Source organism: Nymphaea colorata, chromosome 4 (assembly GCF_008831285.2).
Source record: "Nymphaea colorata isolate Beijing-Zhang1983 chromosome 4, ASM883128v2, whole genome shotgun sequence".
NCBI classification, from domain to species: Eukaryota; Viridiplantae; Streptophyta; class Magnoliopsida; order Nymphaeales; family Nymphaeaceae; genus Nymphaea; species Nymphaea colorata.
This window is the reverse complement of record NC_045141.1, coordinates 23,510,033-23,523,347: the sequence shown is the minus strand read 5'-3', so window position 1 is coordinate 23,523,347 and position 13,315 is coordinate 23,510,033. Positions and strand designations below refer to the sequence as shown.

The window sequence follows — 13,315 nt, the reverse complement described above, 5'->3', positions numbered from 1 at the left end:
TATATGACAATGAAAAAAAAAACTTTTTCTGGTCATTTCACATACCAATGACATTTTTTAAATGTCATTAAAAATAATTAGCCATATAACAAAGGCCCTTCATATGTTGCAGACTATTGAAAGAAAAAAATAGAAAAAAAATAAGAACAAATATTATATGACAAAACTACCTATTGCATTTTTTATTATTCTTCTTTTAACCATCAATCAATATAGATCAGATAATTATGATTAAATGGATGAGTGTCTTAAAAAAACTAGAGTTACAATTCAACATATATATATATATATATATATATATAAAGTTTGCATGAAAAAAATGCAAAAAATATGCAACCTGATAAAAAGTATAATGAAGAAGCTTTGTTTTATGAAAATAAGATGTCATGATTCAAAGTCAACAGGTTATCTTTAATTTAGAAAAGTTACAATCGGCTACTGCAATTGAAAATGTAAGTCACTGTTCAGTACAGAAAGTTTGTGAACAAGAGACATTGGCGGGCGAATTTGCCGGTCGTTTTTCCTTTTTGTTTTTATTTTCACTTGTTACTGGTAAGCAATTGACATTTTAGTGCTTCGCTTACACGCAATTGACAAATTCGTTCCTGCCATCATGTAGGCCCAAGTTTTTTGAAGTAATAAAATTGTGTTTACCGATTAGATTGCACTATTTTCAGCAAAAGGCGATACGAACAATTTTTAAAAAGGTGAAAAAAGGGATAAAAGTAAAGTGTACAAGTACGTTCAAATGATAAAATTATGTTTTTACGCGACTATAGCCTTTAGCTTTGATTAGAATAGCACAAAAAACACATTTATCTTAAAAATGCAAATTCAAGAGATATTATCACAATTACAATGAAGGGGAGGAAAATATACAAACGTGAGATTGAAATCATTTAAGTGATTTGAATGTTAAAGCATTTCACCTGCAACGATAGAATAAACTGTAAAACTTATAATGTGGTATAATTAAAACATTCTATGTGATAATGTCCCCACCACTTACATTGAGCGACAGAACTTGTAGTGTGGCATAATTGGAACATTCGGCAATCATAGATAAAATGTCCTAACAAAGAACCTGCTATGACTTTGCAATATATTGACATTTTAAACTTTAATTCTTAAGCTGTTACGTTGCTAAGCCGTCATTTCTCAAGATTTACTATGTAATTTTGCAAAATATGAGCGAACTTGTGGCATTGTGAAAAGCTAAACAGTATTATGTAAATTTTGTACTGACGTAGGAATTTTTCGAGCGCAACAAATCGGGGCGAAAAATAGGCGGGGAATTTGTTCATAAGCCGCGCCAATGAGGGCAACATTTGAGAGACAGATACAGTACCAAACCGTCGTCCCGGAGACGTTGGAAGATGGCGAGCAACAGCGGCTGTCTCTTTTGTCAAATCGCTCGCTCTGCTACTGCAACGAAGCTTCTCCATGACGTGATTTCCTCACCATCTTCTTTTTCTTAATTTATAATTATTCTTCTTTCGCATCTCACGGCGAATCCGTTCCCTAATTCCCTTATTGGATCATTTTCTTTTAGGATGGGAAAGTGGTGGCATTTGAAGACATCAATCCTTCTGCGCTTAGGTACTTCTTTATCTGACTTTTCGTGCTAAGGATCGCAAATTCGAAATAGGCATTTCAATTGTGATGGTTATCTGCGCTCTTATGGCGGAAATTGGATGACAATTGACACCTACCTTATTCTTCTTCATTGATGATTATGGTGGTCTGGTGCATTCGATAACTCTAAGATTGTGCTTGTGCTTTTTGTGGATTCCATCGATATGCTTCGGTTTGTTTTTTCTTTTTCTTTTTGTGTTCAGAATATCTGAATGCTGAGCTTTCTCTTTCTTTTTTATTTCATTCGGCAGAAGAGCATGGAACAGCCAATTTTGTGTTTCTGGTTTACGGTTTGCTGTTTGGAGATGTTACAGTAGTCGTCGTCTTTCTTATGGGTTGAATTATGGCATGGCATGTTTCAGTAAACTGTGACGTTACCATTCCTTTTGGCATGTAAATATATGGGGCGTGGATGCATTTGGGTAATTGTAATTTATTAGATTTAATACTGATGTTCTCTTGGATCTTATAATCAACTTGGGGCGGAAGGAACAACACCCTCTTTACTGCCTTCGCGGCAATTACTGCCTGAGCAGATGAAAATAATCCAAAATCATTCGCTGTCATTTTCTTCATTTACTGTTTTTACTTGTCTAAAAGTCACAAAAAGACGTGCAATTTTTTTTTCGCTAGATCCATCAACACGATAGAGTTAATCCAGAATAAAAAATTTGATTGATGGAAAGGACAGCATGCATAGTGGACGTCACATATACTGCAGCAAATTGAATATGAACAGGAAACACAAGGTGAGGAAAACATTATTATACTGGCTAGTGATCATAAGGCCATCATCTCGACCTTAAAGAGCTTCCCCATGAAGCTGCAAGGCTTTTTTTTGGCATTCAAGGGAGATGGTATAAGAAAGGGAACTGCCTCCTAAAGTTATAACGAACTTTTGTCAATGCTGTTGGTAACTCTGTGATGAGTACTGTTTTACACACTCTATCTTTCCCCAGCAGAATTTTTGATGGGTGTTACCTTTTTAAAAGAAAATAATCTTTTAGAGGATTCTGGAAATGCATAGAAAATTACTTATGGGAACTGAAGGCCTTAACTTCACATCAGAGGAAGTCCTCTGCTTATTGTGTCATATGAATTTTCAGAAGCCTTAATTCATCAAGATAAATGACCCTTTGTCTCCTGAATAAAAATATCTTTGTAGATTCAAATAGCTAAACTTGATAGAGCGAGTCCGTACACTGAGTGTCAATTTGTCAGGGGCTTGAATTAAAAACTGGTACATCCGCACATGGTGCTGCATCAATAAAATTTGTTTGATTATACTGGAAAATGTCAAAAAGAGCTCCATCCATCTACCTAGCTAGGTGGTTGGGCTTGAGACCTTCAAGATGAAGGAGGTCAAGTTCAACCCGTGGTCTGGCCGCATACACTCGTAGTAATCTGCCTAATCCCAGCTTGCCTATCACAAAGGAAACATGTACGTTGACAAGCAGAAATGAATCAGAAGATAATTCATGTGATTCAAAATGAACCAAGCGTAGTTGTTTAAACAAATACAAATAATATCGGTGAATAGCCGCAGCTTGAGAAAACTGTTTCAGTTAAACATAGAGTGATTAAATTGTTTCTTCCAAAGCAAATAAGTATGCTAGATCTTGTATGTGGTAATCTTAGCCAGCAACTCTCATTCCATGAGGAAATGATTTTCTAAAGTGTAAAGCTCAATCACCTGAAATCTGTAGTTTAAGTAAATTATCAATTCAGCAAGTACTACGAAGTAGATAAAATCATATTCTTTCTCACCAATATCCTTAGTAAACTTCTGATTTGTGTATTATTTATTTCCTGATAGTTGCATTTACCTTGTGTGGCTACATTCCTTGATTGCAAAGGCAATTTCTTGGTTGGACACATCATCTGTTGTAAAACTGATGCCTTATGGGCTGTTTTGGCCCCTTTTTGTTGCTTTCTCCTGTCATCACATATGCTGTAAGGCTGATACTTCCTGGGATTTTTGGTGTTTTCCTTTTTTGTTGCCAACTACCATCACAATGACTAAACAAATGTGTAGACACTATTTGGTTATCCCGGTGGAACATATTTCAACTGTGAAGGATCTTCAAAGGAGAGCAGAGGATTACCTTTTAGGTAAATAAGGCTATAGCGTGTAATGAAATATGGCATTATGGTGCGTGTATTCATTTCAGTTGTATATTAGTGCTTATGATGTTTTCTCTTACAGTTAGTCACATGTTGGAAGTTGGCAAAGAGTTATTGCAAAACAATGCACCTGAAGCTGTAAAGCATAGGTATTGCACCTTACAACAGATATTCCTGATTGTGATTTTTTTTTTTTGGGTAAAGGGTGCTGTATAATACTTGCAGTGCTCTCGTGGAATAGGTGGTTATTGTTCTTGACAGGATGACATCCTGATTGTGATGATCATCATGGTCAAAATGCATCAGTTTCTTATATGCACATATTTAGCTAACTGTACTTGCTTATATGGCATAAGGGGTTGTTTCAACTTTCACTAGAACTGATATGTTGTTAAATCTCTTTAATAGAGAGTTTATTACCAGCCTTGAGCTCTTAAAAGCCTGTGAAGCTCAATAGGAAACATCACACACACACACACACACACACACACACATATATATACATATATATATATATATATATATGTATGTATGTATATATATCTGTGTGTGTGTGTGTGTGCGTGTTGGGATAGGTGCTTGAGTCCAATAAAGTTTCCTTCACTTGTTATTAACAATTTGCAATGCTAAGCAATTTGAATCAAGATCCTGAGGAAGTCCCTTGCAATCAACATCTAGACTATAAGGTTGCATTGTATGTGTATCTTGCTGTAGATTTTCAACTGGAAACCTAAAGGCAGGTCCTGTTTTCCTTTTTTTTTTTTTTTTTTTTTTTTCTCTTTTCCATTTGTGTGGTCTAAAGGGTAAGAGACAAGGTGGTTATGTCAAAAGGAAGAAAAGAAAGAATAAAATTCATGTTGTGGATGTCTACAAGAAAAAGTTAACAGTTTATGGTTGGAAGTACTCTAATTAAGAAGTAAATTACTCAATGATTGTTGATACCAGCTGTTTTGTGATTTAGTCAGGAGACTTGATTATAAGAAAAAAACTGACTTGATCTCTTTGGATTCAACCGTAGGGTAACCTGGTGGATGTCACCTGGTGTATGGAAGGGATATTGGGGATAGAAATAGTTGCATACAGGTGGATTTTGCTCAAAGTATTATGAATTTATGCATTTGTTTGATTTTTTGTTAAGTTGGTGGTGTAATCTGCTACTAATATTTCATTCTTCCTCCTATAAAAGCACAGTATGTGTTCATATTTTTTGCGTAGCCTTTTCTTCTTTTACTTAAAACGGTTCATATATCTGATGTTATCATTGTACTATTTCCTATTACAGGGAAGTATAGAAAGGACAAGATTTGAGGTTACTTCTAAAGAATCAGTGAATTTAAAGAAGAAAAATATAAAAGTGGTTGTTTTGCTTTTTGAAAACCAAACAGATTATGTAATTAACAACGATGATGATGGCAATAGAAACAAATAAATAATTATAGTACTGTACTAATAGTATGATCCAGCATATAATCTAAAAGATATTTTCCGAGTATTGTAAAAGGTGTATCGTAATGCGTATTGGTCGGGCTGACTTGTATCATAATGTATCATAAACATATATTAAAATGATTTTTTAATACATAAAAAAGAAAAATCAGCAAAAATATAAAAAAAAAATCAAGAAAAATTATGAACAATGTGTATTATATAAAAAACTCATCATACACGTAATGGACATTCGTGATTCATCATTAATAAGGCATACTATGTTAACAACACATTAAGAAAATAAAACAAATACCTTTATAAAATAAATAGAAACCTATGGTAAACTATAGAAAACGATAATATATGTAAAACTTGAAATTGATAGATTGCATACCTTTTGTAGAAGAAGAAGCATAAAAGCCCCCTTTTTCCAAACACGAATGGTGTTTCCCAAAAGCAAATCTCCCTTCAAAGTGGCAATTTTGCCCTCAAATCGACAATTTATTTGGTGATTTATCTCCAAAACCAGCAAAAGTGTTCCCTCCCAGAGCTCTTAGGAATGTTAGAATAGAGGGGAGGAGGTGGTATTAAAGAAGAAGTTGATCAAGAGGGGTGTCGTGTCCCTTTTTTAAAAATTGCACAGTATCGTAATATATGGGAAGTATGGGCCATATCGTAAGTACTATACTTATGATACACATGCAAAATTTGTATCGTGGACGTATCGTATAGGTTTTGCTGACCTATAGGATACCTGTCGTATGATACACCTCCACATCATACAATACAGATAGCAATCCCATATTCTTAATTTGAGTGTGACTATTGAAAAAACATGCTTCATTTTATACTGCAAACCTAGAACTGAATTTTTAAACCTCAGGTTTGGTTTCCATCATCCACCATTCAATAGTGTGGATCATCTTCATCTCCACTGTTTAGCACTGCCTTATACATCAAGGTATTCTTTCGGTAACTTAAAGTGTTTAGTTGACCAATCACATCATATCAGTTACATGCCATGACTTATCCAAATGCTCAGATGGAGACATCTCAAATATTTATCGTGGAGACCCTATGGCTTTGTAGAGGTGGAGAAGCTACTGGAGAAGATAAAGCCATCGACACCAATACAAATTTGATGTTTTGGTAAATCCTCACTACTGGTTTATTTTCTTGCAATATTGAGAATGTCACGGGAGTCAAGTTCATCTGCCTGGGGTTTGGTATCATTCTTTTATTTTTCGACCTTGCCCTTCTGGAGGTTGCACATCATATGAAAAGCACTAGGTTAGAAGACTGATCAGATGTAATCTGTTGACACTTGACAATTTGAACTATAAAAGCTAAAAATTTTCTGGTAATTTCTAGGTGAAGTATGTGACACTTCTGCAAAACTTATTTACTATTCACACATTGATAAATAATTTGAGACACTAGAAATCAATCGACTAAGCGTTTATTCAGGAGAGAGATAGGGAGAGTTGTCCCACATATATAATCATTTCCTTGACATGATTATTCACCTCCGTGGTTTTACATAGAGCACCGGATTAGAATGCTCTAGAAAATTGGCAAGTTGCTATTAGCTTGTTTGTTGTCTAAATGTAGGAGCTGTACTGAATATCACGAAGCGAAGAAGATTTTTTTGGATATGGGGACCTGGTTTAAGGAACCTGTGGGTAGGATTGTGGTGCTCACTTTGCATAATCAACTTATTCTAACAATTATTTGCTAGCCAGTATCTTTTCTGAAGTTAATACATCATTAGCCACATATTAGTAGGAATTGGGATTTTAAAATTGTTGAGGCTACCCTGCACATGAGAAGTACATTCAGCTCCCACCTTGTAGCATGGGCGGCTTAATATGGCTTTCTAGTTTGTGTCATCCTGTCAGCCTGGTTTACCGCCGATGCTGTTTTCGCATATGGGGATAAGCTTATTTTAATCTGTACTTCGGAACTTGCAAGCATAAGTTTCTTGGACAAAGAGCTTCATCATGAGTATTTCGCATTTTATGTTAATCTGAAAGATGAAAACCAACTTATTGATTTGGAATCAAGCTTTCCAATTCTTACCTGAGAATTCTGGCTCCCACCACCCCTTTCCACCGTATATTTGTAATGGCAGCACTGTTGTTGGTTTACTAGACGCAAAAAGGAACTAAAAAAATCTTTTAAGAATCTCTCCTTTGATTCTTATGTCTAATGGATCTACTCATGATTGCTTAATTTTGTGCTCACCTTTTCGTCTTCAATTATTCAATACCTACCTGCTTTCCTTTATTCTTCAGTCGTCGTTGGGCTTTGACTGAAACTTAATGGTTTGCAGAAATTTTGACCAGGTTCCATTTGCGTCCTTTCTTATCTTTCATTGTATTCATGTTAACATCAACGAGTTGTTAGCAGTCAGTCGTAATAATAACGGACCCACTGGTTCCTTATCACCGATTGTTTCTTCAATCTCGTCAGAGCTCTTCTTTCCCTTACATTTTGCCATCCATTTTGTCATTTCACCTTTTTGAAATTTGGAGGGCTTTGCGCTACCCAGGAGTCCTTATTTCCTCATGAATCTTCGATGCGATAGCAGCAGCTGAATAGCGTGATGGAGCCGCTTTCGTACCCTTCAAAATCATAAGGAGTGGCCCTCAGTATGGTCACAACCTGCTCCTATGTTGAGGACCTGTCATCTCTAAGATGGATGGCCCTCGTGGGACCATGCACCATGCCATATTATTGTCCTTCACGTCATTGCTTCATCTTTGTTGGTCGATGGACTCGAGTCTTCTTCTTTCACTGTGAAAACACTTTTGAGATATTTTTGTTGCAGTCACTCCACCAGTGAGTCCGCTTCCCCTTCAGTTAAAATCTCTGCAAGTTGCTAGTTAAATATGAGTAGGGTGGTAGGCCGAATACTCATGTAATAATGCTGTACGTGAGTCCTACGCGAGGTGTGCAATTGCCGTATGCCTCAAGGCCATAGACTGCATTTTATTGTGCATTCAAGTGTGCTGCATTTTATTGGGCATTCAAGTATATGCAGTAATGACATAAATACGTGTTGTTGCTTGGGTAGCATTCCTGGCTTATTGGTGAGCTTTTCATACATGATAGTAATGGGGGGCTTCATATGTATGAAACTTTGATGGTTTCGGTAGATTTGTGCAAGATGTGCCCACAGATGAAGATTAAGATAAGTAGCTTCTTTCTTCCCTTTGTAGAAAATTTCAGTCCATTGTTGTGATTGGTCTCAACCGTTCAATTTGAGGGCCGTTCATCTTAAAGATGGATGGTGACGTGGTGTTGTGGGTCGCAATGTCTGGATCTGGCCTCCTATGGAATCGGATCCGGTAAGGCAAGGTTTTGGTTTCAGCCGGGGTTGGCCCAGGAATCTGGCAATATGGGCCTGTAGTGACATGTTTGGTTAGTTGACCATGCCCCAGCAGGGGTAGTAGCCAACATGATGCCTGGCCCGGCAATTGGACGTGATTTGTCCGGGTCGTGGTAATTGGTTGATCCTGGATCTGACCCAAATAGGCAGCTTTCTTTGAGGGGAGTCGGTGGAAGACGAAGGAAAGGAGATGCACGTCATGTTTGACTCTGAATAGAGTCGCTTTGTCCTTTTCCCTTCCACCGTACAAATTTTAAAATCCGGAGAAAGAAGCTTTTTTCTATTTCTTCATTTTTTAAATGTTTATTTTATTAAGGTGAATGCAATTCCGATCATATCATGCCAAAAGAGACGTACCCCTATACTATACGCCCTTGTGAGCATTGAACTATATTGACTACATTGAGCATAACTATTCAACTCTTGTCGGAATCTTTGTTTAGTTTGTGAAAGTAGTTGAACGATTTAAATATTGATTTTTAAGCATTTATTTTTATAATAACTTTGTGATTGATGGATAACAAGATGTCATATATAAAATTCGTTCTTTGAAAATTAAGTATGATTTGTTATTCTTTTTTCTTGAGAAATAGCTTTACATAATATACTTGTGGAATTTATTAAATGGTTCATAACCTAACCTTTATGTTTGTTCAATTCACATATTTAGATATCTAGTTCTTATAAATGTATAAAGTAAGTAAATAAGCGGAGTTAGACAACGGCCATGTGTTGGCTGGTGCCTCGTAAGCTTATTTACTTTAACGGGCGAGCTAAATCTACTTAAGTTCACACAGTTGTACTCTGTATACGTGTGTGTCTGTGAACTTTGTTTTCTTTTTTTACTGATTCATTTGGGGTCTACCAACGCGTAAATGAACCTTGGTGTTTGAAATCTCTTTTGATTTTGTATGAATGATTTTACTGTTAGAAATTGACAAGTTTCACTCCCCCTGAAGTTCGACATGCCATATGATTTCCTACACTTGGTTGATGTGGGTTCAAGTATCCTCAGATCAACCGTGCAGGGCATTTCTGCAGCAAAATTCGATGGGAAGACTTGCAATTTTTTGAAAAAGGTTGGTATTTGAGACATTTATAGGTAGCCGCTAAATGTTTAACGTATTTGTAAGTATATTCTTAATATTTTAAACAAATATGAGTGAAAAAAATCTTTTTTATTTAAATGTATTTTTAGATGAGAGATTAAATAAAATTTCAAAGTTATTTTAATGTTCGTTATATATAAAGCGTATGTTTGTCAATTACTCTTAACCCTTATTTGTAATTCTCGATATGTTAAGCAGTTCTTCATATATATGTCAAACAATGTGCGATAACCTGTAAATTTCTGATAGATATTTATGTTTCCCTTTTCTCTTTGCTGCGTCCGTTGTACGCATTCCCTGGCACACCACTTATACGGGGCCAAAAGAGATGGCTATTCTTGTAATAAAGTTTTTAAGGCAAGGATATATTTAACGGCCACCCAACCCCTCCTGAGTCCAGCGGCGTTGCCCCTTGCCACCATTCTCCAGATGTCCGAAAATATCAGACCTTTTAACTCTTTGGAGAGTACCTCCCTGCTGTCCCCTCATCATCCATTCATCTTTATCCTCTCCTGAGAGCGTTAAGAAATTTACAAAATTATCCTCCGTATGAAAAGATCGAGAGTAATTTCTAATTTGCAAGTACTACACATTTTACAGCGACGACGCGAACAAGCAAAGGTTATGCCTGCAGACATTTAGACAAGGATATGCAGGTCATTTCACAGGACGACGTCGTCCCCAAAATGACAAGAATATCCTCGTGAACCAAAAAAGGGACAACGCTGGTGTTTGACGGGTGTTATTTCATGAGGGGAGGGGGGCGATGGGTCAAAGAGAGTCCCACATAGACCCGCAGTCCCTCCGCTTAAACCCGATCCTGCGCTTCTCCAAATCGTAAATGACCTCTACGTCCTGCTGCTGGAAATTGCCGAGCAACCCCGCGGGCCCACCTCCCTCATCGTCGTTCTCTCCCTCGGTGGCCCCCATCACCAGGAAGCACCCGTGGGCCCTGCCCCGGTGGAGGGCCCCGCCGCTCCCGAGGTCGAAGAAGTAGCTCTCCTTCGGCAGTTCCACGCTGGCGTTGCCCCGGAACACGAGCACCAGCCCCGGCACCGTCCTCCTCCAGTCACCTCCCTCGACGTAGTAGCAGGGCCCCACCCCGCTGGCCTCCTCGACGTCGCTGGCCCGCTCCAGGGACCCGCCGAGCCCGCGCACGAACTCCGCTTTCACTCGCTGGAAGAACTCCCCCGGCAGCGTCGTGAACGTCGTCCCGGAGTCAACCACAAGCCCGCCGTTGCCGGCGGAATCGACCCCTCGTAGGCTTTCCGGTGCGGAAATCCACCTGTTGCCGACGAGCGCGCCCTCCAGCCCCACATAGTAGAAGTACGGCTTCCGGGGGTTCGGGAGCAAGGGAGTGTATGAGACCCCGGCGTCGTCTTCGTCTGAAGCGGAGGGCTTTCGGCCGAGGAGGAGCGGGCTGGGGCGGTGGTGGGGAGAGGAGAAGCGGTGGGGGACGAGGCAGTAGGAGAAGCGGCGGGCAGCAATCTGGCCGGGGAAGGAGAGGGCCCCGCGGCCGAACCCCGCGACGCCGACGGGCTCGGCGAGGGTGGAGTGGGCGCAGCCAAAGGTGAAGTTCTGGAAGTGGATGCCGGCACCCTGGAGGTGAAGACGGCTGGAGACGAGGCGGGCGATGAGGCTGCCGTCGGCGTAGGCGTAGTAGAAGGGCGGGCAAGGCTTCTGGCAAGAGGATGTCTCGAGGTCGTCGAGGCTGCAACCTGCGATGGCGCAGAGGTCGGACGAGTGGGCGGATGAATGGGCGGTGGAACATGCCGGAGAGGCGCAGGGTATGTCGGAGAGGGAGGCGGTGGGGATGAGGGGAGGAGAGGGAGAGCGAGGCTTGTCCTCGCATAGGATGCATTCGAAGCGGGCGCAGGGCATCCAGACGACGTCGCTACCTGTGTCGAGGTAGACTTGGACGGTCTGAGGGGGTTGGCCTATGGTCAAAGGGAGGGTGTAGTCGGAGCCCGGGGAAAGGGGGACGGGGCGGTGGCGGCGGTTATGGTGGTGATGGCGGAAAGAACGGAAACGGGCGGTGGAACGGAGGGAGGAGAGTTTCAGTAGGTGGTGGACGGGTTGTGCTGTTTGAGTTTGAGAAAGGGTGTGGTTTAGCGGAAGCAGGAGGAAAGGAGGTGGGGCAGACAGAGGGAAGGCATTGACGAGGAACAGGAGGGAGAGAAAGAGCAGGAGCAGTGGTGCTGCGGAAGCCATGTCTATAGAGGGAGAATGAGACAGAAATAATGCGAGAAGAGAGCGGGTGGTGATTTATACTGGTCGAGAGGGAGAGAGAGGGATTGAAAATGAATGTTGGCGGAAGGCGTGTCGAGAAGGAAAAGAGATAAGAGTAGGTCTCTGCTTTTACTATTATACAGGCCGAGAGAAGATTAATATCCTTCAGGAAAACCGAGTTTTTTTAAGGCCGGGGTGAAAAGCCGTGTGGAGGGAGAAAGAGACAATCCGAGTTTGGATAGCTTGGTTTACACATACTTGAGGGCACAACAGAGGCAAGAAAGTTTAACTTTTTATATTCAAGAATGAAGCCGTGCAGGGAGAGAAAGAGACAGAATCAGATAGGGCAGACAGGTGATTTATACTTTTTATATAAGAGCAGATAGAGAGAGAGAGAGAGAGAGAGAGAGAATGATTTTTAAGAATTTAGCGGAAGCTTTACTTTTTAAATCACAAAAATGTTCGGAAGAGCAGGGGAGAAAATGAATTGGAGAATGTTGGAAGAGGGTTGGTGAGTATGCAATTATTGGAAGGTGAATAAGAAATTATTGCCAACCCCCAGATATTGCTAAATTCTTTTTGGGGTTGTTCGGCCGGTTTGGTTGCTGTTTGTTGACTGGTTTTGCTTGTTGATTTGGCATGGTGGTAGTGCTTATCTTGGGGCTTCTTGTTAGGTTAGTCTCTTTTAGTTCGTTCTAATAATGAGTTGATAAGGATTCTCTTTGCTTGTAGTTGGGTTAGCTCCTTGTTCCCTCGCTCCCCGCTTAAGACTTGTGTAGCTGTGTTCGCAAGGGAAGTGGTTGTGCTGTACAGACGCAGAAAGGGTTGTAGTTTTCTTTGTTCTCTTGCTTCCGGCCGCTACATGCTTGGACAGTAGGGCCATGGAGTTTTGGTGAAGTTTGGCAAAGACACCTCATCTTGTCTTTCTTTCCATACAGGCTTGATTGATGCCTCGCGCCAATGTAAAACAAAATGAGAGAAACAAAAAAAAAAAAATCTTCCTAACTCCCCCCCTCCCCATCCTTTCTCAAGCTCTGGTCGGTGTTAGGCGTGTTCAAACCATGGTTGCCAGTGCATGAAAGGGATATGGAAAGCGATTGGTGAAGCTGACGTCTTGAAGCTAATATTTTGAGAAATATTACATTGTAGTAATCCTGTGATGCTTGAAGCAGAGAAGCAAGGGAAGAGGGTTTTCAGGTAAATATGGTTTAAATTGCTAGTCATGAAAATGTGATCCGATGATTTCACATCCATGATTAAAGCATCTTCTGCGTTTTCCCTTGATTTATATGGAAACATGGTCTTATATTGAAGTGTTAACGTGTACTGTAATGTGAATGTACTGCTGCTGAAGCTCATAATACGTAAACTTAAAACAAGAAAACTGTGCACATTTTTA

The 13,315-nt window shown here is 40.0% G+C and overlaps 2 protein-coding genes across 4 annotated transcripts; one reads left to right on the top strand and one right to left on the bottom strand.

The window, feature by feature from the left end:
• Window positions 1-1,310: 1,310 nt before the first annotated feature.
• On the top strand, window positions 1,311-10,093 carry LOC116252452 (bifunctional adenosine 5'-phosphosulfate phosphorylase/adenylylsulfatase HINT4). Of its 3 annotated transcripts, none has more exons than XM_031626720.2 (7): window positions 1,311-1,448; window positions 1,553-1,599; window positions 3,671-3,747; window positions 3,842-3,908; window positions 6,071-6,148; window positions 6,230-6,336; window positions 9,538-10,093. In XM_031626720.2, the coding sequence occupies exons 1-6, from the start codon at window positions 1,377-1,379 to the stop codon at window positions 6,327-6,329; spliced, it is 441 nt and encodes a 146-aa protein (XP_031482580.1). In that variant the 5' UTR covers window positions 1,311-1,376; the 3' UTR covers window positions 6,330-6,336; window positions 9,538-10,093. The 3 variants fall into 3 exon arrangements, with proteins under 3 accessions (XP_031482580.1, XP_049933269.1, XP_031482579.1); XM_050077312.1 differs by lacking the exon at window positions 9,538-10,093 and adding an exon at window positions 7,739-9,527; XM_031626719.2 differs by lacking the exon at window positions 9,538-10,093 and having other exon boundaries at window positions 6,230-7,729.
• A 142-nt stretch (window positions 10,094-10,235) lies between these two features.
• LOC116252451 (probable aspartyl protease At4g16563) lies at window positions 10,236-13,137 on the bottom strand. Its single transcript, XM_031626718.2, has one exon. The coding sequence runs from the start codon at window positions 11,896-11,898 to the stop codon at window positions 10,459-10,461; it is 1,440 nt and encodes a 479-aa protein (XP_031482578.1). The 5' UTR covers window positions 11,899-13,137; the 3' UTR covers window positions 10,236-10,458.
• Between the last annotated feature and the right edge of the window lie 178 nt (window positions 13,138-13,315).